Genomic DNA, 27277 nt, shown 5'->3' on the forward strand with positions numbered 1-27277 from the left:
CAGAAGACTAACGGTCTATAAGGTTAAGCAAAACATTACTCTATTAAAGTTGAATCATAATTGTCTCTTCCTAATTTTTTTTTTATTTACAAACTAGAAGTCTAGGTAATAAACAGATAACATTTTCTAAAGTTCACCCCTTCTACAGACAATAGAAGGTGTGTGTGTGAGTGGCAGAGGGTTAATGACAAGGAGTGCTTCATATGTACAATTTCTTAGGAATTCGCACAACTCTGAGTTTGTGTTCTTCCCGCTTCTTCAGATGAGGAAAGTGAGGCTCAGAGCTATTAAGTGACTTGTGCCAGTTCCTGTGACTTCTATACCCAAGACATCTGTTAAAAAAAAACAAAAAACCTCATTATAAGATTCTGAAATACATTTCTAATGGCTTAAGATTCTTGTCTCCCCTTGGTAGTTAAAGACACCGACTTGGAGCTCAGTCTGTCTGGCTTCAAGTCCTAATTCTGTTACTATCTGTGTGACTTCTGGATAAGTTACTTAGCATCTTGGATCCTCGGTGTGTTATCTGAAGGGGGGGCAACATCTCTTAGGGTTCCTGTGAGGACTGAATGAGGGAATATGCACTTAAAACAGGAAGAACTCAATAAATGATGTTCAGCTGGAGTGCAGGGTCACCATTTCCATCCTAGAACTCGCTGTTCAGCTGCAGCAATCATGGCTCCAACCGTGGATCTATTCTTAGCTCTCGTCTACCAGTGAGCCCTGACTAGGCTTCAATCGCTATAGCTCCTGAGGTTGTATGACCTAAAAGAGCCACATAGTGTGGGCCAGTGTCCCAGAGAGTATGACTGGAGCCTGGGTAAACTGCTTCAGTTAAATGACCCAGAGATTCTCTAAAGCTGGGACCTGAGGCCCTTGAATCTCCAGTGTTCCAAATGTATTTAAAACTGTGTTTGTGATTATCCTTTTGGAAACAAAGATGACATCTTCACTTCATTTACCAAACTTTGCTGTTTCCAGAAATGAAATCTAAAAACATGAGAGTTCAAAAGAGTTAATTAGCTCTATTCCTATTGTTAAGAGCTACAGCTGCTAACCAAAAGGTCAGCCGCTTGAATCCACCAGGTGTTCCTTGCAAACTGCATGGGACAGTTCTACTCTGCCCTATAGGGTCGCTATGAGTCGGAATTGACTTGACAGCAAGTCAAGTCCATTGTTACTATTGGAAACCCTGGTGGCATAGTGGTTAAGAGCTACAGCTACTAACCAAAAAGTCGGCAGTTCGAATCCGACAAGTGCTCCTTGAAAACCCTATGGGGCAGTTCTACTCTGTCTCATAGGGTCCCTATGAGTCAGAATCCACTCGACGGCAATGGGTTATGGGTTTTTATTGTTACTATTACTATAATTTGACAAAGGTTCTCAAGATTGTTCCGAAAAAGGAGGTCCAAAGATAGTCAGAAAACTAGTAGCACAAAAGGAGTAAGTGTTTGGAATTCTAAAGGGACTGTTTCATAAGACAATAATTCTTAAAAGAAAAAAGGGTTTGGGAAAGAAGATGTTCTACGTGTAATTCTTAAATTACAATCAAGCATGACACAACATACATTTAAGTTTATCTTGGAGAAAAGAAAATTTTGACATTGCATTTGTTATTATAAAGAAGAAAAACAAAAACAAAAAACCAAGAACCTATTGATGTTGCACAGACAGATGGTTTTGATGATCTGTCGATGGGCCAGAGCAAATTCTTGTACCCTGTTGTGTTTGGCTTTTTTCACTTGTTGACTTTGCAAAGCGTGTTCTCAAGATATTCAGCTCCATGCCTTTTGCTCAGTTCCTAATGGTGGAATTTTTTTTTCCTGCGCTTTAGGTGAAAGTTTACAGTGCAAATTAGTTTCTCATTCAAAAATTTATATACAAATTGCTTTGTGACATTGGTTGCAATCCCTGCAACGTGTCAGCACTCTCCGCCTTTCCCTTTTCACACCAGGTTCCCCATGTCTCTTTGTCCAGTTTGTCCTTTCCTGCCGTATCATCTTTGCTTTTGGGCAGGTGGTCCCCATTTGGTCTTGTATACTTGACTGAACTGAGAAGTGCGTTCCTCACATGTGTTATTGTTTGTTTTATAGGCCTGTCTAATCTTTGGCTGAAAGGTAGACTCTGGGAGGGGCTTCAGTTCTAAGTTAGCAGGGTGTCCAAGGACCATAGTCTCAGGGGTTCCTCTGGCCTGTTAGACCAATAAGTCTCATCTTTTTTGTGTGAATTTGGGTTTTGTTCTACATTTTTCTCCAGCTCTGTCAAGGACCCTCTATTGTGATCTCTGTCAGAGCAGTTGGTGGTAGTAGCTGGACACCATCCAGTTCCGGGCTTAGGCTGGTGGAAGCCATGGTTCATGTGGTCCATTAGTTCTTTGGTCTAATATTTTCCTTGAGTCTTTTGTTTTCTTCATTCTCCTTTACTCTGGACAGGATGGGACCAATAGATGTATCTAATTGTAGAATTTTGTTGTTTTCCCTTGCTCCATTACCAACCAGATGACAGGAAGGGAAGAGCCTGTACACTTGGCCACACTCCACAGCCCTGTGATAAGCTGCTGTCAGGCCTCAGTGTCTGTGGAAGCACCATGATTGAGGTAGCTATTGGCCCTTGGACTCATCTCCTTGATGTTCCTCACCCTTTCCACTTCCCACGGAAAGGATGTACTTTTGGAACACACACAGATCTCTTATTCTGTCTCCACTCTGCTCCTCTGTCCCCTTGGATAACTGTGCAAAGGGTCCCCAGGAAGAGAAACATCTATGAAGGCCATGGTCTGCCATACTTTTATTTCATGCTGGAAATAAAAGTATGGCAGACCATCAGGGCCCTTATCACGAGCAGCTTCTTCATCCTTTTCTCATCCTGTACCCCCCAACTCTACAGCCTCTCCATTTCCTGTTGCTGGATGGTTCTACTTGTCTTGCTTGGTGACATTCCCACTGATACCATATCCCTTTCTTTTCAAAAAGATATCAAAATTATAAAAGTATAGCATGTACGTGGCCAATCATTCACAAAGGATATAAAAAGTAAAAGGCTCCCTCCCCACCAGTACATGTAAAGGTGCCCACTGTTAAGTTTCATGGGTGTCCTCCCAGAACATGTTTATCCATATCCCATATCAGCAGGCTTTAAAAAAATGCAAATAGGAAATACACTCCATAAATGTGTAACATGTTGTCTTAATCATCTAGTACTGCTATACCAGAAATACCACAAGTGGATGGCTTTAACAAAGAGAAGTTTATTTTCTCACAATAAAGTAGGCTAAAAGTCCAAATTCAGGGTGTCAGCTCCAGGGGAAGGCTTTCTCTCTCTGTTGGCCTTCTCATCAGTCTTCCCCCAGACTAGGAGCTTCTCTGTGCAGGGATCCAGGTCCAAAGGATGCGCTCTGTTCTGGCACTGCTTCCTTGGTGGCATGAGGTCCCCCTGTCTCTCTGCTCGCTTATTTCTTTTGTATCTCAAGAGATTGCCTCAAGACACAACCCAGTCTTGTAGACTGAGTCCTGCCGCACTAACACAACTGCAGCCCATCCTCCCTTATTAACATCATACAGGCAGGATTTACGACATACAGGAAAACCACACTATACGGGAATAGTGGCCCAGCCAAACTGATACACACATTTTTGGGGGGATATAATTCAATCCATGACACATGCTAAATTTGCTTTTTCACTTAATACTACATCTATTTCTTCCCTGGAGTCTTCTGCTGCTGGAGAAGTAGTGGAGCATACTGGTTAAGGCTGCAGGCTCTGGAGCAGACACCTGTATTTGAATCTGGGTTCCTTCATTTGCTAGCTGTGTGATCACAGGCAAGGAGCTTAACCTTATGCAGTAGGTACTGGTTTTGTCTCCATTTTACAGAAGAGGAAACTGAGACACAAAGGTTATTATGTAAATGATTAATACAGGTAGTCCCCGATTTACGACATATTCAAGTTACCGCGAACTGCACTTATGACCATCCATTTGTTTTTTTTTAACTTATTGTCAGTAATATGTACTACATACATTGTTGCATCATGTAATTTGCTGATGTCATCGTATCTGTAAATTTATATGTAGTGTTTTCGACCCCCAAAGTCAAAGATCAGATTTATAAAGATACTGGTAATGAAAGGCAATAATGAAAACTTTAAAACAATGAGGTATTTGACTTATTTCAGAACTGAAACCCTAATGGAACCTCGTCATAAGTCAGGGGCTACTGGTACATGTAAAGTGCTTAGACATACAGTTGTTGTTAGGTGCCATCGAGTTGGTTCCGACTCATAACGAACCTATAGGACAGAGTAGAACTGCCCCACAGGGTTTCCAAGGAGACATACAGTTGGCATACAGTTAGTTACTGTCATTGCTATTCTGCAAAGCTTCCTTGTGATCATCTCCAGTTGTGGGTCTCAGTCTGGAGTCAGCATGGCAGCCACAGCTTCTCCTAGTCTATGATGGGGACTAGGCCAACATGGTAGCAGGACTGCTCAGAGCACACCAGGTCCATTCCCTGCTCCTAAACTAACTGCTGCATCATGAAACACTGGTGTGTTCAAATGGATTACATTACCTGTGTTCCAAGATTTTGATCCCCCCCCAGCTCTGGGGCAGCCAGAACCCATGGATAGTCACCTTTGGCCACTAACAGCACTAATTGATTACTCTCCTGTGCTCTAAAAATGTCACTTACAATATGTGCCCCGATGTGAAAAGGTTAGGAAGCACTGCTTATCGCACCCAACTGAATGTGAGTCTTGGCCCAAATAAAACCTTCAGCCTTGTGAAAGCCCTGAGCAGCGTGGCTGGGTGGGGTGGCTCCTTCTTTTTCCCTTACAATGAAGGAGACTCTTGGGTTTGCCAGGTCAGCCCCCAAGGAAATGCTTCATTGAGACCAAGTGCTGTCAAGCAGCGGCAACTTTTGAGTCTAATTCAGTTGCCTCTCCTCTAACTCGGTGCTTCTCAGGCTTCAATGTGATTTGGCATTTCTAATCAGCTCCCAGTTAAGTGAATGCTGCTGATCTACAGATTCCACTTGAGCAGCAAAGTTCTCAGTCACCCCCGCTGCCCTTTCCCTTAAGGTTAGACCGGGGTTCTTCGGCACACTTGACAGGAAAAGCCCAGTAGCAGATGGGGTGGCGTCGTCCCATTGACACTGAGAGGGTATCTTGACCTATTTCAGCTGAAACACGCTGGCAGAGATATGTACTCAATACAGCTGATGACAAGGCCTTTGGACCCAGAGGATTTTTTTTTTTTTTTAATCAGACATTATAGCCACAAATTAAATAGTACGATCTTGCCAAAACCCGGGAAGTGGTGTCCGCAAATTCAGTCGTTTAACATGTGGGGTTGTGTTACTGCCAAGTTAACAAATGACTGGGGTGAGCAGCCTGTAGAGGATGGAGGCAATCACCAATCCCCTTCTATTACGATTGCATTATTTATTCCAGGTTTCATTGTACTTATTTTCCCGTGATCCCCACTAGTTCATCTGTGAATGACCTCTCTCCTGTTAACATAAAAACAAACAAAATTGTTTTGTTTGTTTTTTAAATACAACCTCTTTGAACGTGGAGATCATGTGCTATAAGTGGTTGGGAGGAAAGCTACACCATCCAGCTATCAGAACAAGACACAACAGTTTAGAGCTACAGTAATGGATGGATATGGGCACCTGTAGAAACCTCCCAAGCCCTTTAGGATAAAAAGCTGAAGAAGCATCGCTGATGAGAAGAAGGTGACTTCCTCCCACCTAGAGATGTAATTAAAGAAGCTCCAAAACATGGCAGCTATAATATGACATATGACAGGAGTTGTTTGTAACAAACTGAGGAAAAAAAAGAAAACAGCGGATTGAAGTTCTGCTAAGAATGTGGAGTAGGACCTTGGGCAAGTTACGGAATACAGGAACACAAATAAAAACATCTCTTTCAAGCGCTTACTAAATGCTTGAACTTAACTCCCTACGGTTAAGTGATTAAGAAAAAGCCAAGGCAGAATTTGCACCCAGTCATCAGACTCGGAAGTCTGAGCCCTAACCACGTGCTGTCTCTGTTATTTTATCTCTGGGTCTGCTGTCTCAGTAGTAAATGGAGGTTGGGCTTCATTATTTGGAAGGTGGCTTCTGGGTTTAACATTATAGGACCTTACAATGATCAAAAGATTGGGTGCTTAGATTCCAACGAGGAATCACGGTTTAGATTGCGATTCCCCCTTGTGTCCACCAGAACGCAGGAGAGATGATATATTCTCATGGCTATCTCATTCCTAGGGGTATAGCTCTATTTTTTAGGGCTGGGTGCTCACTGTAACTTCAGTCTTATTTAGGCAGTAACACCTTTAGGGTAAAGGATCATTTTTTTGGGCAGGTTGCAAATATCCTTTTAACTAAATCAATGTAACTTTTGCAAAGTAAACTGAATCCACCTGAAGAGTATTGCACGCTAATAACTAGTCATGAGTTTTCTTCCTCAATGTTAACCAACTCGAGTTTACTATATTAATCAGCTTCTTATGAGTCCGAGTAGGAGCCCTGATGGTTAAAGCGATTGACTGCTAACCAAAAGGTCAGCGGTTCAAAACCACCAGTGGCTTAGTGGAAGAAAGATGTGGCAGTGTGCTTCCACAGAGACTTATAGACTTGGAAAACCTATGGGGTCACTATGAGCAGAAAAGACTCGATGGCAGTGGGTTTGGTTTTGTTTTTGTTTTTTTTTTGGTATGAGTCTGAGTAGAGGCTAAAGAGATCACCATTTGCTGAATATCTACTGTGTGCCAGAGTTTGTGTTGGGCATTTTACAGGCATTATTTCAACTTTTCACTAGAAGTCTGCAGATAGGCAAGGCCCACTTTATCTCACTCCCAGTTGTAGTGGCTGCTCCTTATAGCTTCTATGCTTATATTCCTTAGAGTTCTTTTTTCTTTATAACTAGTTCCTCATTATGCCAATCTGTTACATTTAGTAATTTTTTATATTAAATTTTTCCTGTTCGAATGACTATGTGGTTTCTCTCTCCTCATTGGACCTAGACAGATACAGCAGGCCTTGCAACCAAGAGCTGAGAGCAGTCAGCCAGGAAGAAAACCAGACCAGTACAGTCATGACAGTGAAGGGAAGGCAGCAAAGGACAGCTGCCTGCTCCTGACAGTCTTGACCTTCATGAACAACAAGAGGTCATCTACTTGACACACGGGAGGAGGGTGTGAGTTTTATGGAGTCTGGAACAGTTGCTTTTAGGTATAAATAAAGAAGCTGAATTTTGATCTTATAGAAGAATCCTGATCAAAAGGGGGAAAATGCAGAACAGATTTTCAAATTCTCATGGACTCCAGACTTTCTGGAGTCATGGAGGCTGGATGAACCCCTGAAACTATTGCCCTGAGGTAATCTTTAAACCTTAAACCAAAAATATTCCTTGAAGTCTTCTTAAAACCAAACAATAGTTTGGGCTTAACCAGTAAAGAATGTCTGCCTTGAGCACTATGCTTTTTAAAGAACTATTTATATATGGGATCATATTGACAACAGCAACCCAAAAGATTAGATAGGAACCTTGAGGGGGCAGTGAGTTTATGTTAATGGAGGAGGAACAACTCAGAAAAGGAGGATGAGAATGACCGCACAACTCGAAGAATGGAATCAGTGTCACTAAATTGTACACGTAGAAACTGTCGAATTGGTTTATGTTCTGCTGTGTATATTCTCAATGACAAAATAAACAAAATTTAAAACAACAACAAAAATTAAGAAGTTGAAAATTAGAACCTAATAGTACCCAGATTTCGAGTAGGCTAGTTCTTCCACCTGTGAAAAGAGTTTTTGTGATGTCATCCCTTCAGGACAGTTATAGGGGGAGGGATTGAATGATCCAACTGGTCCAGGTTTGGATGTGGCTAAAAAAAATTAAGAGGATGGCAATTAAATTACCAACAAAAGAGTCCAAGATGAAGACAGCAAAGAGGAGGCCAGTTATACCAGTGATACGGAGTTGGAAAGCTGGAAAGTTTCATAAGGGATAAAAGATCCAATGGTGTAGTGGACTGACTAAGCCAGGGTCAGAGTCTTTTTATACAGAGTTGAATATCTGACAGCTAAAGCAGAAGTTTAGAACTTAATGGTGAGTGGACAAGCTGAAGATGGGCAAGACTAGGTCATGGGGCAGAAAGGTAATTAGCCAGAGGGTTGATGTTCCCAAGGATAATAGCAGCCGAGGGGGAAATATGAGGAGGTATTCTGCTGCTGCTATCAATCCAGGCCAGGGCAGAGCCACTTTAGGGACAGCCACCAAAACATCTGGTAAAAGAACACTGCCCTGAAGTTACACCAGACTCTTCCTCTGCTAGCTGGGTTGTCTTTGGCATGTTTTTCAACACTGGGTTGAAAGGAATTAAATAAGTTAATACTTTTAAGTTCCTAGAATAGCCCTATAAAATAATAGCTAGCATTCTGAGTACTTACTATTTTCTTCGTCTAGAATAGTGCTTCTGGACCACCAGTCCAGGAGAATGAGGCAAAGATTTAGGCCCTCCATGTACTTCTTCCCCACACACCTGTCAGTTTTTTGTGCTATGGTGGCTTGCACGTTGCTGTGCTGCTGAAAGCTATGCCACCAGTATTTCAAATATCAGCAGGGTCACCCATGGTGGACAGGTTTCAGCAGAGCTTTCAGACTAAGACAGACGGGGAAGAAAGACCTGGCAGTCTACTTCTGAAAAAACTGGCCACTGAAAACCTTACAAATAGAAGTGGAACACTGGTATAGTGCTGAAGGATGAGCCCCTCAGGTTGGAAGGTACTCCAAATACCACTGGGGAAGAGCTGCCTGCTCAAAGTAGAGTTGACTTAATGATGTAGATGGAGTCAAGCTTTTGGGACCTTCATCAGCTGATGTGGCACAACTCAAAATGAGAAGAAACAGCTACAAACCTCCATTAATAATCAGAAAATGGAAGGTACAAAGTATGAATCTAGGAAAATTAGATGTAGTCAAAAATGAAATAGACTGCATCAAGATCGATATCCTAGGCATTAGTGAGCTGAAATGGACTGGTATTGGCCATTTTGAATTGGACAATCACATGGTCTAGGCACAGAATGACAAATTGAAGAGGAATGGCATTGCATTCATCGCCAAAAAGAACATTTCAAGATCCATCCTGAAGTACAATGCTGTCAGTGATAGGATAATGTCCATATGCCTAAAGAAGGCCAGTTAATATGGCTGTTACTCAAATTTATGCACCAACCCCTAATGCCAAAGATGAGGAAACTGAAGATTCCCACCAAGTTCTGCAGTCTGAAATTGATTAAACATGCAATCAAGATGCACTGATAATTACTAGTGGTTAGAATACAAAAACTGAAAACAAAGATCAGTAGTTGGAAAATATGGCCTTGGTGACAGAAACGATGCCGGAGACTGCATGACAGAACTTTGCAAGACCAACAACTTCTTCATTGCAAATACTTTTTTTACCAACATAAATGGCCACTATACACATGGACCTTACCAGATGGAATATACAGGAATCAAATCAACCATATCTGTGGAGAGAGGCGATGGATTAGCTAAACATCATCAGTCAGAATAAGGCCAGGGGCTGACTGAGGAACAGACCATCAATTGCTGATATGCAAGTTCAAGTTGAAGCTGAAGAAAATTAAAGTCCACAAGAGCCAAAATATGACCTTGAGTATATTCTACCTGTCATGGATTAAACTTTGTCCCCCAAATATATCTGTCAACTTGGCTAGGCCATTATTCTCAGTATTGTGTGATTGTCCATCATTTTGTCATCTGATGTGGTTTTTCTATGTGTTATAAATCCTCTATCATGTTAATGAGATTAGCAGCAGTTATGTTAATGAGTCAGGACTCTATGTACAAGATTAGGTTGTGTCTTAAGCTAATCTCTTGAAATATAAGAGAGAGAAGTGAGCAGAGGGGGGGACATCGTATCCCCAAGAAAGCTGCGTCAGGAACAGAGCATGTCCTTTGGACCTGGGGTTCCTGCATGGAGAAACTCCTAGACCAGGGGAAGATTGAAGACAAGAACCTTCCTCCAGAGCCAACAGAGAGGAGGCCTTCCCCTGGCATTGGCACCCTGAATTCAGACTTCTAGCCTACTAGACTGTGAGAGAATAAACTTCTGTTTGTTGAAGCCATCCACTTGTGGTATTTGTTATAGCAGCACTAGATAACTAAGATACCACCTGAATTTAGACACCATCTCAAAGAATAGATTTGTTGCACTGAACACTAATGACCAGACCAGACAAGCTGCAGAATGACATCAACGATATCATACATGAGGAAAGCAAAAGGTCATTAAAAAGGCAAGAAAGAAAGAAAAGACCAAAATGGGTGTCAGAAGAGACTCTGAAACTTCCTCTTGAATGTAGAGTAGCTAAAGTGAATGGAAGAAATGATGAAGTAAAAGAGCTGAACAGAAGACTTCAAAGGGTGGCTCGAGAAGACAAAGAAAAGCATTATAATGAAATGTGCAAAGACCTGGAGTAAGAAAACCAAAAGAGAAGAGCACACTCAGCATTTCTCAAGCTGTAAGAATTAAAAAATTCAAGCCTCAAATTGCAATATTGAAGGATTCTATGGGGAAAATATTGAACGATGCAGGAAGCATCAAAAGAAGGTGGAAGAAACACAGAGTTGCTGTACCAAAAAGAATTGGTCAGCATTCAACCATTTCAGGAGGTAGCATATGATCAAGAACTGATGGAACTGAAGGAAGAAGTCTAAGCTCTGCTGAAGGGAATGGCAACAAACAAGGCTCCAGGAACTGAGGGAATACCAATCGAGATGTTTCAACAAATGGATGCAGCACTGGACGTGCTCACTTGTCTATATATCAAGAAATTTGAAAGACAGCTTCCCGGCTAACCAACTAAAAGAGATTCATATTTGTGCCCATTCCAAAGAAAGGTGATCCAACAGTGAAAATTATCAAACAGTATCATTAAAATTTTACTGAAGATCACTCAAAAGCTGTTGCCAACAGTGCATCGACAGGAAACTGCCAGAAGTTCAACCTGATTCAGAAGAGGACACGGAGCGAGGGATAACACTGCTGACGTCAGATGGATCTTGGATGAAAGCAGAGAATACCAGAAAGATGTTTACCTGTATTTTATTGACTATGCAACGGCATTCGACCGTGTGGATCATAACAAATTATGGATAACATTGTGAAGGATGGGAATTCCAGAACACTTAATTGTGTTCATGGGGAACCTCTACATAGACCAAGAGGCAGTCATTTGAACAGAAAAAGGGGATACCATGTGGTTTAAAATCAGGAAAGGTGTGCATCAGGGTTATATCCTTTTACCATATATAGCTGGACTATATGAAGAAGAACAGGGCATCAGGATTGGAGGAAAACTCATTAACAACCTGCGTTGTGCAGATAACACAACCATGCTTGCTGAAAGTGAAGAGGACTTAAGTACTTACTGATGAAGATCAAAGACTCTAACATTCGGTATGAATTGTACCTCCACATAAAGAAAAAAAAAAAATCCTCACAACTGGACCAATAAGCAACATCAGGATAAATAGAGAAAATACTGACGTTGTCAAGGATTTCATTTTATTTAGAGCCACAGTCAACGCCCATGGAAGTAGCAGTCAAGAAATCAAACGATGCACTGCATTGGACAAATCTGCTGCAAAAGACCTCTTTAAAGTATTGAAAAGCAAAGATGTCACCTTAAGGACTCAGGTGCACCTGACTCGACCCATGCTATTTTCAATCGCTTCATATGCATATGAGAGCTGGACAATGAATATGGAATCCTAAAGAAGAATTGATGTCTTTAAATTACGGTGTCGTTGAAGAATATTGCATATACTGTGGACTGCCAGAAGAACAAACAAATCTGTCTTGGAAGAAGTATAGCCAGAATGTTCCTTACAAGCAAGAATGGTGAGACTTTGTCTCATGTACTTTGGACATGTTATCAGGAGAGACATCATGTTTGGTAAAGGGAAGGGTCAGTGAAAAAGAGGAAGACCCCCAACGAGACAGACTGACAAAGTGGCCGCAACAATGGGCTCAAGTATAGCAAAGACTGTGAGGATGAAGCAGGACTGGGCAGCGTTTTGTTCTGTTGTACATAGGGTTACTATGAGTCAAAACTGGCAAGATGGCACCTAACAACAACATGTACTTCTTGCTCAGCGCCTTTGTTTTCATCTCCCTTTTTTTTGTCTCACTACTAGGGTAAGTGGTGGAGATAAGAGTTTCCAAGTCTGAGTGTAATGACAATTATATCCCTACTTCAAGCAATAAGATATATATTTATATTTTACAGTGATCCAGTACACACACTGCTATCTATAGATGAAACAAAAGTTTCCTAAAGCAAATTTAATTTATTGGATGTGGTACACTATTTCTTTTTCTATCCTATTGTATTTCATTCTTCAAAAGGCTGGTCATGACCCACCAAATTGATTTCATGACCTTTCTGGTGGACTGTTACTCCTAGTGTAAAAGACGTGACTCATGAGCTGATTACAATTTGAAAAAAAAAACGCTGAGGTCAACACTGCCCTTTGCTCTAGTCAACGTTTACTAGTTATCTTAATTTGTTTTCCAAACCCTGGAAAAAGAGTATGCTAAGAGCTACAGCCTCTAACCAAAAGGATGGCAGTTCATATCCACCAGCCACTCCTTGGAGACCCCAAGCGGTCCCTGTGAGTCGGAATTGACTCAATGGCAATGGGTTTGGTTTTGGTTTTTATGCAAGAACCCCAATGCCAAGATCCATCATTCACATCAATCTCACTCTTTCTGAAGTAATACTTCTCATTACACAGAAATACAGTCACATCCTGATACACATCAATGTCGTGCAAATTAAAACTGGACAGCATCTTCACTGGCCCAAAGCCTCCTGGATTTGATGAACTCCACTGGCCCATACTCCAGAAATCAAACTCTTTAGTAAAGGCAAATCTTGCTACAGAAAACTGAAATCTCTTGTATTATTGTAAAGCAAGACAACGATTTGCAATACTCAACTCAACATGATGACTCATCATGGAAGTTTAGTTCAATATGATTTTATTCAAAAATTTGCAAAGCTGAAGAAGGGATCCGATCTTTTGTTAGAAGAAAGCAAATTTCACAGTATATATTTAGCCATTTTAGCTTTGTGTTGAAGAACAACAGAAGAGGACATTTCTGTTCAAGATCCTGACTCCAGCACACTCAGCCAGGTGCTCGGGATCTTCTGACAAATAACACATTCCCTGGACTGAAGCTCATAGTAAATATACCCTCTCACCCAAGTAGAGCCCCAGTTCTTCCCCAGGTACATACACGATAGCTTATCTTCTCAGCTCTACACGGGGCCCTCAGAATCCTTAATTCTAAAGTTGAGAAAAATGTGATCAGGATTCCTTAACTCGGTGTCTTCAATAAATCCAACCACCTATTAACTCTTAACAGTTCCAAGTATAAAATACTTGAAATTTAGAAGATGTTCCACATTTAATGGAACAATTCAAACGTTAAAAAAATTAGGTCAAGTAACATGCCTTAACGTTTAAAAGTGTTACTTAATACAACTTCATGAGACAAGACGTGCAGCGCTTTCTTGTACTTGGTATTATAGACTCCTACTGACGGTTGCTACTCGATGGCCAAAAAAAAAAAAAAAGGGGGGACGTAATGATGCCTGCAGGGAATGTCATATTTAGACTTTGTTACTGAAGTTAAACCAGAAAAAAAAAAAGTCTACAAAACCAACACCCATTGATGAGGTAGATTGTTTTCCTATGCAGTAAGGTGAAGATGACAAAAAATCCATAAAATTTTCAAATCGTCTTTTTTAAAAAAGTTCAGATTATAGTCACTTTCACAAACAAGACATTTATAAACCATGAGGTGGAGAGTCATACTCAGGCAAGCTCTGTGCTTGACGTGTTGTTACTCGCAGATTCAACAATTAGTCTTGGATCAATCAATTCTCTCCAAAAAACAGTGATCTGAGGAAAAATACAAAATACCCAATTCAGATACTTAATTTGAGGTCACACCCGAAACCAAAAACAAACCCACTGCCATTGAGTCAAATTCCAACCCATAGTGACCCTACAGGACAAAGCAGAACTGCCCCGTTGGGTTTCCAAGGAGTGGCTGGTGGATCCAAACTGCCAGCCTTTTGGTTAGCAGCTGAGCAGTTAACCACTGTGCCACCAGGGCTCCTCTTAGAAAGTTAAAATCTTCAGTCAAGTAAATGTCTATTTGTGCAGAGTGGAATGGCTGAAGGACTAGAAATACTTGAGTCCTAGAGTAAACTGAGTTCAGTTGGGACATAAGAACTCATTTACCTTAAATGCAGCTCAATTTCACAGTGACGATATTTCATCTTTCTCTGATTTAGAGCAAGGGATGGGGGAAGCAGGGTAGCTGGTTACAAAATGGTCAGAAGGACATACCCCAACAAACTCCTGGTGGACAGGCAGCTCGCAGACCTCTTGGGGAGTTAGAGGTGACCCAGGTAGGTTATCACCAGACTGCTGAGGTCTTTTTTAGTAGCTCTGTAGTTCTGATTCTATGCTGCCTAAATATAGGCAGTATTTCACATCTTACAAAGAGAAAGCAAACTCTAACACTTGGCTTTCTAGATGAAAAATGAAGGCCATCTAGTGTCAAAACAAAGTAATTACAGGCTTTCTACTGTACTAGGCCAGAAATTTTCCAATGCAGTTTCCAGGGATAGAGCTAATCAAAAGTGGGGCTGCATATATATGGAAAATCTGCTGATCTTAATACAAACTCTAAAAATGTGTTTTGGGAATAAATCCTCATGAGTCATCTAGATAAAACACAGTCTGGTTAGGATTTCTACAAGTTTACATTTTAGATAAAATGCGAGTTTGCAATGGTGAAACTTACAGAACATACATTAGCACGTCAAATACATAACACCTTAAGATACCTTCTTAAACATAAATTCTATTTACTTAAATGCTAGCATAACCTAACGAGTCAGGCACAGCCAGCAACCGTGGCAGCCAGGGATGCCTAAAAGTGGTGTAGACCATATATACAAAAAAAAAATTCATACCTATTGCTGTCAATTCCAACTCATAGCGACCCTACAGGACAGAGTAGAACTGCCGCACAGGATTTCCAAGGAACGGCTGGTGGATCTGAGCTGCTGACCTTTTGGTTAGCAGCCAAGCTCTTAACCACTGCACCACCAGGGCTCAAAACCATATACAGTACTTTCTAAAATGACAGTTTAAGGATTTAAACAAAGCTGAGGACAGAACTATCACTTTATGTCCTTCCTCAAAATTATGCTGTTATAAGTCAGAATAGTGGTAACCTTTGGCAGGTGGTTTTTAGTGACCAGAAGGGAGCACAGTAAGGAGCTTCTGGGAGGTTTTTAACATCCTATTTCTTGATCTGGGTGGTTAGGTGGGTATGTTCACTTGTGAAAATCATTCTAGTTGTACACTTATGATATGTGTACTTCTCCGAATGTATGCTTCAACAAAAGCTTTAAAAATATGCTACTCTTTTCTCTTGGAAGCCTATAAAACCCCTCCCATTAAAGCAACTCAACACTCTTAACAAGAGTTTGTTATTTCTGCATTTTGCAACACAGGCTCTTTAAGGCCCAAGACAGGGCCTTAGTTAGGCATCTGGTATTAGTTTGCCACCTCCTAGGCAGACTGAGTCCTCCAGGGCCTAGATCCTTTACGGTTTTAATATAGGCAGTTCAGGAAGTTACAGTGTCACCTTCTAGACCACAAGCAACCAGTCAAGAGAGAATGTATGACTGAGCGGTCCTGAGAAGCCAGCCTACCCTCTTCTCCTGCGTCACAGCATACTCCACCACCTCAGTTCCATTTTCATTGTGATAAACCAAATCGAACTTTCCAGGTTCTTTCATAGCTGAAACCAGAAGGTAAGGAGGAGAGACCGTAAGTCATTTCCCAGTAATTAAAATGTCCCTCTACAGGGAATTTATACCATTAGAAAAACAACCACCAACAGTCAATCGATGTGAAGGCTGGGTATGTACATGAAAGCATGCAGTGCTCAGGAAACCCTTAAAAAACCCTGTATTAGCTGACGGGGGCTTCTTGGCTATTTGCCAGCGGTGATCTTTCCATCACTGGAAAGAAATAAGCTTGATGAACTGTCACTAGTACCCTACTCCTAGAATATGGAACCACAAGGCCTCAGCTACTTTAATCTCAAAAGATAATTTCTCTGTTTCAACAAACCCGTTACCATCGAGTCGATTCCATTAATGTAAAACGTTTTGCAAAATTCTTATATCTTGCTCTATCCTCAGAAATTATACATGCTTAGTACTTGCTAATACAGGCAGTCCTCATTTTGCATGATAGTGTGAGAACGTAAAAAGGACCATGCAAAGCAATCTAAATAATTATGAGAACAATTAGCATAATTGCTCCATGACCTTTAATTTTTTTTCTCAAAACATTAAAAACTCTTACTGTACAGGGAAATAAAAAAAAAAGGAAAACTAATATTTATGGAGTACACTACAATTTAAACCATTAGAAGCATTGAGAACTAAAGTGTTTGACTTCTTAGTAAAAAACTTATCAAGGGTATTTGAACAGTGCTCACCTTCTTGTTACATAACTTACACTACAGAGCAAACATCTATTATTCTATGCCTTGGAGAACTGTCACACTCTTTTGTAAGTTCGGATCAACCTCCAACATTTTATCCTTTGGACTTTTAATGTCATAAAATATCTTGCCAAGTTTCTTTAATGTGTTTTGCTAGCGTAACTTCCTCTGGGACATCTTCATTCTCGTCGTCACAACCACTTTCCTCATTTATGTCAATAAGGTCACACAAACAGCAGCGTCAACATTCCCACCGTTAGCTATTTCTCCTAAATTCCGTTTACATTCACTTCGAATTTCACTTCCAACATTATCACTTTTGTTTCTTTGCTGAGCTTTCATCTTTGTTGATCAATTCCCCCTTTCAATTATTCCCTCTTTCAATTCTGTAAAATGTCATGTGGGTTTATCACTAAGAGAGTAGGAAGCAACACAACTACAAGTTCTGCTGTCTGTGCATAAACTGAATAACAGATGCGCAGTGATCAATCACTGACAGATGCTGAAAGAAATGATCTGATTGATCACTGATCACCATGTGCATCTGTTACTCATGTAGTGATTTGTGGGCTGCAGAGCTAGCAGTACTTTATTCAATTACTCACGTTAACATACCATGGTAACTGAGATTTAAACTATGTTGTCGAGGGACTGGTATTATTTAACTAAATCATAGTAACTGAAATTCATGTATATTGGAACCATGCAAAGCAAAGACTGCCTGTATTTCTACTAGGGAACAGGTAAAGCAATTTCTTGGTACCCCAAGGAAGAAAAGTTCTAACTAGATGTCATCGCTGCCGATCATCTGACAAGAAGTGATCAAGCTGTGTCCATGGAGCTGGACCAAGGACAAACCTCTCGGTTCACTGTTTCTAAGAAGGATTTCTACAAATAAAACCTAATCAAAATCTGGAAAACCAGTATAAGTTACATTTAATTCTTTACTTAATATCATAAAGAGAATTTGTTGAAAAAACTTTTGACTGGTTTCTGCCTATTGGAGTTTCTACTCTTTTACTCAGTACCTTATTCAAAAACAAATAGAAAGCAATTCATTGCTTTAGGGTCTGCCAAAGGAAAAGAGATCTCCCTTGCTCTCTGGCCAGGGGTCTCTAAAACACAGGCCAAAATTAAGTCGTATACAGTAAAGGCCTCTTATTCCAGGCTTTCAGAGCCAATCACAGGTGGAGTTAATCAAGAATAAAGCAGGAACCATTTAAAATAAGGATGTGTGTAAAAAAAGTGTGTATACTCATATACTTTAGACATTTTATTTTGACTTAACACACAGAAGTATGTTCACTTGCTAGTCTTTTGAAGTAGGACTGAGTAGTTCTACAAGTATGAGACCACTGATTAGAGCTGCCTTTCTTTGATAAGCCATACCCCTAACATATTGTCTGCAGTTTCCACAACTTCCACCTTTGGTTTTTCTAAAGTGATGCGAGAATGCAGAAATCTGCAAGGCAATCTGAGTACAGAACCCTCCTAGGTTTTTATAGAATTTTTCCTTTTTACAGCTGACCTGCCCAGGTATAATTTGATGGCAATTTTTTATCAACACCCCTGAGTCGGCATTCAACTGAGGTTTCATAGAGATAATTCCTTTTTGTAATCAATTTCCATCAGTTTATATAATTTATGAAATTACATAATTATAGTAATAAGAACTACTTGCCTAACAGCTTTGGAACAGACCCAACAGGCTCTCAGCAGACACACAATTCTACTCTTGGGAGCAGGGTGCAGGCCCCAGAGCTGCGGTGGGCCGGCGGAGGGAGTGGAGAGCACCAGTACATCAGGGGCCGGTGAAGAGAGCACCTTCCCTGCATGAAAGCGGCTGAGAAACCACTGTAGAGAGGAACAGCCTGTATTTTCAAACGCTGTTCTAAAAGACTCACCAGGTAGAGATGAAAGGATTTCTATATCCACTTGCTGGGTCTCTGGATTGTGGCTTAGTATTTTTCCTTCCTTTCAAAAATAAAAGTCCAAGTCAAAAATCAGCGTGTTCATTGTGAATATACTAAAAGCCACTGAAATATACACTTGAGAATGGTTTAGAAGGTGAATTTTGTTATGTGAATTTTATTTCAACAAAAAAATTTAAAAATAAATCAACATATAGGGGAAATAAAAATAAATACGTGGACTGATAAACCCTCTATTTGCATAATAGCTGCCACTGAATCAGTTCCGATTCGTAGCCGCCCCTGTGCGTCAGAGTAGAAGTGTACTCTGCCGGGTTTTCAATGGCTGATTTTTCAGGAGCAGATCACCAGGCCTTTCTTCTGAGGCACCTCTGGGTAGACTTGAGCTTCCGACCTTTTGGTTGGCAGCTGAGCCCGTTAACAGCACCACCCAGGAACTCTCAGAGCCAAAATAGCTACATTTAAATCATAAATGGCAGACACCACCTGAAGGACTAGAAGGTAAAGGTTACACAGGTACAGTAGGTTACCAAAGGTGACTGATAGAGGGAAAAGGAGGAGGAAAAAAATAGGCCAGGGTGCTATACTGTTCAACTGAGGGCTGCCCGTCACAGTATGCATGTGAATAATATTCTCAACAAAATCGTGACTGGGTGAAAAAGGGAAGGAAATATGTAATTCGGTGATCCTTTGATTGAGTCAAGCTTTTCCTGAATTGTGATAAAGCTCATGTGCCAGCATGAAGTCCCATACAGACAGGAAGTGAGTAAATCCCACAGATGATATACGGAAATTACCTGTAGTTAACCGACAATTCAAAAGGAACCACACGAAAGCATCCAAAACCAAACCCAAACCCACTGCCATCAAGTGGATTCCAACTCACAGCAACCCTGCAGGACAGGGTAGCACTGTCCCATAGGGTCTCCACGGCTATAAATCTTAAGGAGAGCAGACTGTCACATCTTTCTCCCAGGGAACAGCTGGTGAGCTCACAGCTGAGCACTGTAACCACTGTGCCACCAGGGCTTCTATTAAAGTATAATAACCGGTAATAATTCACAAATATGTAAAATACATCCCTATGATGAAAATCAAATTTTCTGGCTGAAAGCTACATCTTATTTTCTTTCGAAGTTTAGGATCATGGGGGGAGGGTACTCAGTTAAGTTTGAGCTTCTAAGCTGATTAGAAAAAAGTGACTAAAAAAAAATTACGCTCATCATTCTCATTCCATACTGTTCCCAAGTGTAAGGAAGATAACACTGGGAGATACCATTAGAGTGTTTATATCATAATGTTTTTAATTTTTACTTTATGACATTACTTTAAAAAAATGTAGATTACCCATAAAAGTAGCGTTCCAGTTTCTTCGATACACTGACAACTCAATTATTTTTAAATAAACAACCATACCTTGTAGTCAGAGACATCAGGAGAGTAATCAGATGTTAGTTCCAAAAGCTAAAAAGAATTTAAAAATACATAAATACACAAATCCCTCTTAAACTCACACATTCCCACAGCTCCTCCCATCCACCCATGAGGGAAAACTTTGTGTTGGGGTGCCCACCTCCACCACTCTGGGGGAGCTCCACCATGAGTGTGTAGCAAAGCATGGGTTCCAGTGAAAATATCAGCTGACCCTCTATAAAATTTATATATTAATACATATTTATCACAATTTATATATTAAATATATTTAACCTTACCGGCTAACTACATTTATTTGGAGGGGAAATTAACCTTTTTTGCTGTAGCTATTGTTTTTGCACATACCTTAAATGCAATCTTTTCTCCAACTTGAGGGGCAGCCGCTAACAGTGGTAACATACTGTAGTCCTTCTTGTGTATCTCTACTGGATTCTGAAAAGACAGTATCAGTCATGTGACTTTGTTACTTGTGAGAAAGCCTGAACCCATGAAATCAACTCCAGACACGGGGTAGGAGGTAAAGGTGAAGAGGTAAACGCGAAATAATACTTACCTGGATAATAGTAGATGAGTTTGTTATCATTTCATTTAATTGCTGCTGCTTCTGATATTCATTATTTCTATTTAAAACACAGGGAATAGTTTGTCCTCGCCCTCGACCTCTCCCCCGCATGCCCCGACCCCTAGCTCCTTTCCAAGAAAGAAGGTCCTCTCCTCTGCCCCATCCTCTTCCCAAATTGGTGGGGAGAGACAAGTTGGGAGGACCAGGAGCCTGTCTGCCACCATTTGAGTCAGAATGCTTCCATCCAGTAGCACTTGGAGTCTGTGCTGATGACCCTGGCCCTGGACAGCCTCTTCCCGCCAAGAGGCCCACTGTCTTTAAGCAACCTGCAGCACACTCCGAGGGTCTCTGGGATACTCTGCTCTGGTCATCTGACTCTGAACTAGAGTCTGAACTAGAAGATGATGTTTTGGCTGCCTTGTCCTTGACAGGGGTAAGGTTGAAGCTAGTTTTTGTAACCAGTTTGTTTGTAGTTGTGTTTTTCACAGAGGGTCCCTCCTTTGATAACTCCGTTGATACTTTTTCTGAGGACTTTCTCACCTCCAAAACAACATTGCCGAGACCATCACTGGTTGAGTCATGCGAAGATTCAGACTCTGAAGAGGAACTGGGGGTATCTTTTGCACAAATGCCTGCCCTGCCTTTCTTTTTGCCTTTAACAAGGCTGTTTCTACCAGGTGAACCTTTCGGAGGACTACAGTTCTGGATGGTCCACTGTTTCACCGTCTGTGCTTTAGGAGGCTTGGGATTCTTTACCTGTCTTCTACATTCACCTTTCTCCTTTTTCTTTGGTGATTTTCTTCTGGTCTCCTCATCATCATCACCCACTACTTCACATGTTGCTTTGTTCTTCCTCTTGTTTTTTTTCCTCACATTCTGACCTACGACAGCTTTTGGTTCCAGATCCAGGGTCTTCTCATTATTGTTGTTCTCTTGCTTCTTCCAATGCTTTCTTGAATATTTGTAACCTAGTTCATCTTCCTCATCCTCTTCTGACTTAAATGCCCGTTTCTTTGCTTTTCTAGGTAATACAGTAGTGCTGTCACCATTACTGGCTATTACAGAACTCTCAGTAACTCCACTCTCTTCTAATTTAACTCTGTCAAAAGAACAAGATAGCTAGAGTGAGTGAGTAATTCAGAAGCACATCACGAGATATAGCTATATACTGAGATGGCTCTGTAAGCTGTCATTACCATCGCCCAATGAAAAATTGTCAAATCACTTAAGGACAAAAGAATCTTTTTGATAAAATGGCCTACATGGCACTTAAGCTCAACTTTCAAATGACTAGTTTACTTTATTGAATATCTACTGCATCTCAAACGTTTCCTATGTATTTTCTTTAATATAAACACCACCCATCCTACCAATCACAAAGTAAGTAGGTATCTTTCATCTTACAGATCACAAAACTACAGTTCAGACAAGTAACGTGGCCAAGACTCACTGCTAGTAAGCAGCAGAAATGGGATTCAAACTCAGTTTGTCTAACTTCAAAGCTCACAATCTTTCTACTATATTATGTTGTCTACTCCAAAAAAACAATAATGCTGAGTACTCATTTTTATTTTGAAATGCAGACTCCTTTTTTGAAAATCCGATTTTTTTTTTTAAATCAGATATTTTTGTTTAAATTTAATACTAAACATTTTACATTCTCTGGGGTGGTAATGCAGCCCTGGTGGCGCGGTGGTTAAGAGTTCAGCTGCTAACCAAAAGGTCTGCAGTTCAACTCCACCAGTCACTCATTGGAAACCCTCTCGGGCAGTTCTACTCCGTCCTATAGGGTTGCTATGAGTCAGAATCGACTTGACGGCAAAGGGTTTGGGTTTTTTTTTGTTTTTTTTTTTATAGCCACCCATAAAATCCCATGGTGCTTCATCCAAAGTATTTCACTACAGAAACGCAATTCTGTTTCTCCATGAAATGGCAATAGCCGATCCTAAAATGTTGTTGTTGTTGTTAGGTGCCACCGAGCCGGGTCGACTCACAGCGACCCTATGCACAACAGAACGAAACCCTGCCTGGTCCTGCGCCATCCTTACAAGTGTTGTTATGCTTGAGCCCATTGTGCCTAAAATGTGCAGGACCCTAAAATGGGGATAATGATAATAATTACAGTATTCAAACAAGCTATTATATATTTAGAATAGTGAAATGAAAGATACCAGCATACGTTATGGAAAAAAGTAAGGTGCAGAACAATATATATATATTATGATGACATCTGTATTTAAAAACTAAGTAGTTAGTAATAATGCATCAACATTGGGTCATCAATTGGAACAAATGTACTATACTAATGCACGATGTTAATGATAGAGGAAACAGGATGTGAGAGGGGAAAGGGGCCTATGGGATTTCCGTACTATCCGGTCAATTTTTCTGTAAACATAAAACTGTTCTAAAAAAGTCATTAATTAAAAAGAAAAGTATAAGTATATACGCTTGCATATGTACAGACAGGATCTAGGAAGATGTACTCCAAGCCTAACTGAAGACACTTCTAGAGAAGGGAGTGTGGGAGAAGTGTGTGAGAAGAGAAATGGAGGACTTTTTATCTCAAACTATTTTGGAGTATAATTTTTTTTTTAACGACAAGCTTTTTTTTGTTTTTGTTTTTAATAAAAGGATGGGAAGGGACTACAAATGTTTCAGAAATTAAAGCAGCAAGGTCTAATTTTATTGGTCTCCACTGACTGCTCATAGGCATTAGACAAACATACTCCTCCACATGAGAGAGAGGGCAGGGTCCAAAATTTTATAGCCCAGAAACCATTAGCACGCTGTGAAACAATACTTAGTCTCAAGAAGCCTAGAGCCAGACAACTTTAATGGCAATTATTTTCTCTGGCACTCAACGTTTCAGGGCACCAAACTGTCCTCAGCCTGGTTCAGCTACTCTATACTCTTACCTCCCACTGCCAGTCCTCACAGACATTTCACTGGAGCTTGGCTGCATCTCCAAGGGGCCAATAGTTAACGACAAATGAAAAAAGAACCCATCTCTAATATTAAATCTGGTACCAAATGCCACAGGGGGTCAAAAGAGGGAGGGAAGAAAGGATGCACTTTGCTTCCTTACAGAATGATTCTTCAACAGGGAGATCCCCCTAAGCAAAGGAGGGCACTTCCTCCTTCCAGGAGACCTGGAGACCAAGAGCTCAATGTCAGCAGCTTGGGAGCTGATGAAGTCAAAATACAGGGGCTTAAGGGAATGGGCTGTGAGGAAATGGTGCCAGCACATAAGTGCCAGATGTCTCTCAAGCCTCTAGGCTCAAAATGCTGCAGCAAATCCAGTTTCTCAGGCTAAAAATGTGGGATTCCCATAACCTGGCTCCACTTTTCCTAGTGTAATTTTTCTCTGTAGTCCCAACAGAATCCTTCTGCAAGTCAGACTTGTCTCTTTACCAAATCAGGCAAGCTCTTGCCTCCACAATTGTGCTGTGGCCAACCAACATTTCCTACCCATCCTTCAAGGTACTGTGGAATTCCCTGGCCATTTTTGTTACATGCTGATCTCTCCTTTCTGAGTCATCCTCTGCACTTAGCAGTATATTACAGTCTAACTAATTGGTCTAATTGCCTGCATCACACAAGAAGATAATATACAGAAGCATGAAACTAGTTATTTTGGTCTACTCCAAGAATATTAGATAGTTTTGAGAACAGTGACTATGCTTTCTGTTATAGCTCTGAAGTGAGTTTGCGAGAGGAAGGCAGAAAATGATTGGGGGCATGAAATAACAAAAGCAAACAACATTTTTCCAAATTCATTTTTTTTCCCTGAGGTCTGCCTTGTTAAGCACCAAAGGCAGCTACAGAGGTATTTACTGTCATATGCAATTGTGCATTTGAAGCACTTTGGAGGAATTTCACCTACCACTGTATTGTATTTATTATTTACAACATCTTTCATGGTTTCTTTTTGACACTGTTAATTTAATTATAAAGAGGATGATTCCCAGATGATTCATTAACTGAGATATAAATGTAGTTAGCTAGAGGCAAGTTATTAAGTCATCAGGCAGCTGGCAGAAGGGGACACAATCCTTACAATAAAAATAGGCCCTGAATTGCAGGGAGAATGGAGATCTATTTCACAGTCAATAAAAAAGAAAAGAAACCCTTTTAGAAATGTACACTGCTTCAAATTATCGTTAGAAACAGCTGAATGCTGTTAATACATCATATTGTTCCTAATTTAAGAGAAAGACACACACACTCAAAGACATAGTAATTATTCCAAATTAAATTCTCTGATGTTCTGAAGAAATCTCATGAAACTGACATGCTGTGGGGGTAGAGGGGGGAAGGAATATTTAACAACAACCCAGAGCAAGCAAGAGGAGTACGCTGGTCCACATCTCTGGAATCAACTTAGTGTAGCTGAAGCTATATAAATATATACACACACATATAGATATTTATATTAAAAAGGCTTTCAATAAATGAGTCCAAGATATGAATCTCAACTGTAATGATCATGTCTCACCATTTTATTGAGAGAAATCAACCATATATGATGAATTCACACTACAATTACTGCTCGATGCTCACTTCGGTATCATTTTACAAAATTTCCAAAAGCACATTTAAAACTATTCTGTGTTTTCTCAATTCACAGATCTAAAGGATACAAACACCTACTTGAGTGAATCCCAAAACACTCGGGTACGACACAGAATGACATCTACTAGAAGTCTCAGGGAATATGGCAGGTGAACTAAGGTTGGACAACTTGGACATTACGAAAACAGAACTGTTCCTCTCTGTTTACCTGGGTCTCCTGCCCCAGACCCTGAGATCCGCCAAGGGGAAGGCCAGGTCTCAGGTACATCTGCATCAGGTGTACCGCGCTTGGTTAAGTGTCGGAGGGCTTGTTAAACCAAGGTTGAAACAAACACGGGCCTTGCCGTACACTAAATCAGCGCTTTTCCAAGTTTGGTTCTCCAATCACCCACATCAGGAGCATCCCGAGGAGGGATGGCGTTAAAATGCAGATTCCTGAGCACCAGACACGACTACGCCAATTAGAATCTCCGGGGTTCACGAATCTGCATTTTCAACAGCGACGCTTCCACAGGCTCCCAGCCCCACCCCCTACCTCCCAGCCACGCCGGGGTCTCCAGCGACCCGAGCGCCCGCAGGCCCCAGGTCCTCACGCCCCCGAGCGTGCGCAGGCGCGCCCCCGGCGGCCCCCCAACCCACCGCACACCTGAGGCAATCGTTGTCTCGCACCAGGCGCGCGCTCTCGCCGGGGGGCAGGAGCCCCCCCTCCAGGTAGAGGCCTAGGAAGGCCCCAGAGCTGAAGCCAAAGCGCTGGCGGACAAGACTAATGAGATCTGTGACAACTCGGCATCTGCTCAAGTCGACGAGAAGCCAGAAGACAGTGCAGTCCGGGGTGGCTGGCGGCGGGTAATCAAATTGAAGCCGTAGTCTAACCGTCTCGGAAGCTGCCATCTTACTCGGCGCTCAACGGAAGCCGGGAGATACCACAGGGCTACGGAGCGGCGTGCTCGGGCGACCAGCTGCCTGGAGCCTTTAACGAGTGCCACCTGTTGGTGGCACGTGGCTACTACAGGCCTCCTGAATTGCAAGAACGTGGAGCTTGGTTGGTTCGATTCAATTTCATTCACGACAGGGCCAAGCCAGAGTATAAATAAAATGCCTTTAATCCTCTCCTACCGATTTTAGGAGTATGTCGAGGACGACTTTAGACAAATATCTGGAAAAACAAGCACTTCTTCTAAGCAGTGGTCTTCTAACATACTCGCTCGTATACTTAAAAGAATTCTAAAAAACCAAAACCAAACCCCTTGCCATTGAATCGATTCCGACTCATAGCAGCCCTATAGGACAGAATAGACTGCCCCATAGGGTTTCCAAGGAGCATTTAGTTGACAAAATTTTTCATCATAAAGAGTTGCAAAGATGTAATTCCTAGCATATTGTGAATATGGGGCATAAATAAAACCGTTAACCATTCTTTTAAAGGTATCCAAACCCGTTGCCCTTGAGTCAATTCCGACTCATAGTGACCTTATAGGACAGAGTAGAACTGCCCCATAGGGTTTCCAAGGAGTGGCTGGTGGACTTGTTTGGCAGCTGTAGCTCTTAACCATTGCGCCACCAGTGCTCCTCTAAAGGTATCCAAAACCAAAACCAAACCCATTGCGGTTGAGTTGATTCTGACTCATAGTGACCCTATAGGACAGAGTACAACTGCACCCATAGGGTTTGTAAGGAGCAGCTAATGAATTCCAACTACTGACCTTTTGGTTAGCAGCTGAGCACTTAACCACTCAGCAACCGGGACTCTTGGTAGTCAGTAGATACATGGAAATTTTTTAAAAAAAAAGAAGTTTTATTTTCCTGTAATCTAATGCTCTTAACCATTGTGGCACCAGGGCTATCTCTATATATACATACAGCCCTGGTGGCACTGTGGTTAACAGCATATATACATACATACAAATATATGATAAATACGTAATGTCAGTGTCCACCGTTACAATATCATTCAAAATAGTTTCATTCCCTTAAAAATGTCCTGTAAGGAATAGATAAGTGGTAACTTTGGTAAGGGGTAAGACAGTACACAATACTGGAGAAGCCAGCACAACCTGACCAAGGCAAGGTCACTGAAGCTCCATAGAGATGTCCATACTCCCTGAGGGACCAAATTACTGGGCTGAGG

The 27277-nt window shown here is 41.2% G+C and overlaps 1 protein-coding gene across 1 annotated transcript; it reads right to left on the reverse strand.

The window, feature by feature from the left end:
* Positions 1–26408, reverse strand: COIL (coilin). The gene is made up of 8 exons (XM_010594303.3): positions 25796–26408; positions 20566–21673; positions 20358–20444; positions 19995–20042; positions 18552–18621; positions 15845–15933; positions 13926–14012; positions 1–332 (listed from the first exon to the last, which is right to left on the reverse strand). Exons 1-7 carry the CDS (start codon positions 26038–26040, stop codon positions 13926–13928), a joined length of 1734 nt encoding a protein of 577 aa, XP_010592605.1. The 5' UTR covers positions 26041–26408; the 3' UTR covers positions 1–332.
* Between the last annotated feature and the right edge of the window lie 869 nt (positions 26409–27277).

Source organism: Loxodonta africana, chromosome 18 (genome assembly GCF_030014295.1).
Source record: "Loxodonta africana isolate mLoxAfr1 chromosome 18, mLoxAfr1.hap2, whole genome shotgun sequence".
Lineage (NCBI taxonomy): Eukaryota > Metazoa > Chordata > Mammalia > Proboscidea > Elephantidae > Loxodonta > Loxodonta africana.

What these genes read in the sequence shown, in the direction of transcription:
- COIL (XM_010594303.3), bottom strand. Translation starts at nt 26,040, where the DNA reads ATGGCAGCTTCCGAGACGGTTAGACTACGGCTTCAATTTGATTACCCG. An exon ending in ACTCATCTACTATTATCCAG is followed by an intron (nt 20,445 to 20,565) that starts GTAAGTATTATT and finishes CTGTCTTTTCAG; the next exon opens with AATCCAGTAGAGATACACAA. An exon ending in CTGTGACGCAGGAGAAGAGG is followed by an intron (nt 14,013 to 15,844) that starts GTAGGCTGGCTT and finishes ATTTTTCCTCAG; the next exon opens with ATCACTGTTTTTTGGAGAGA.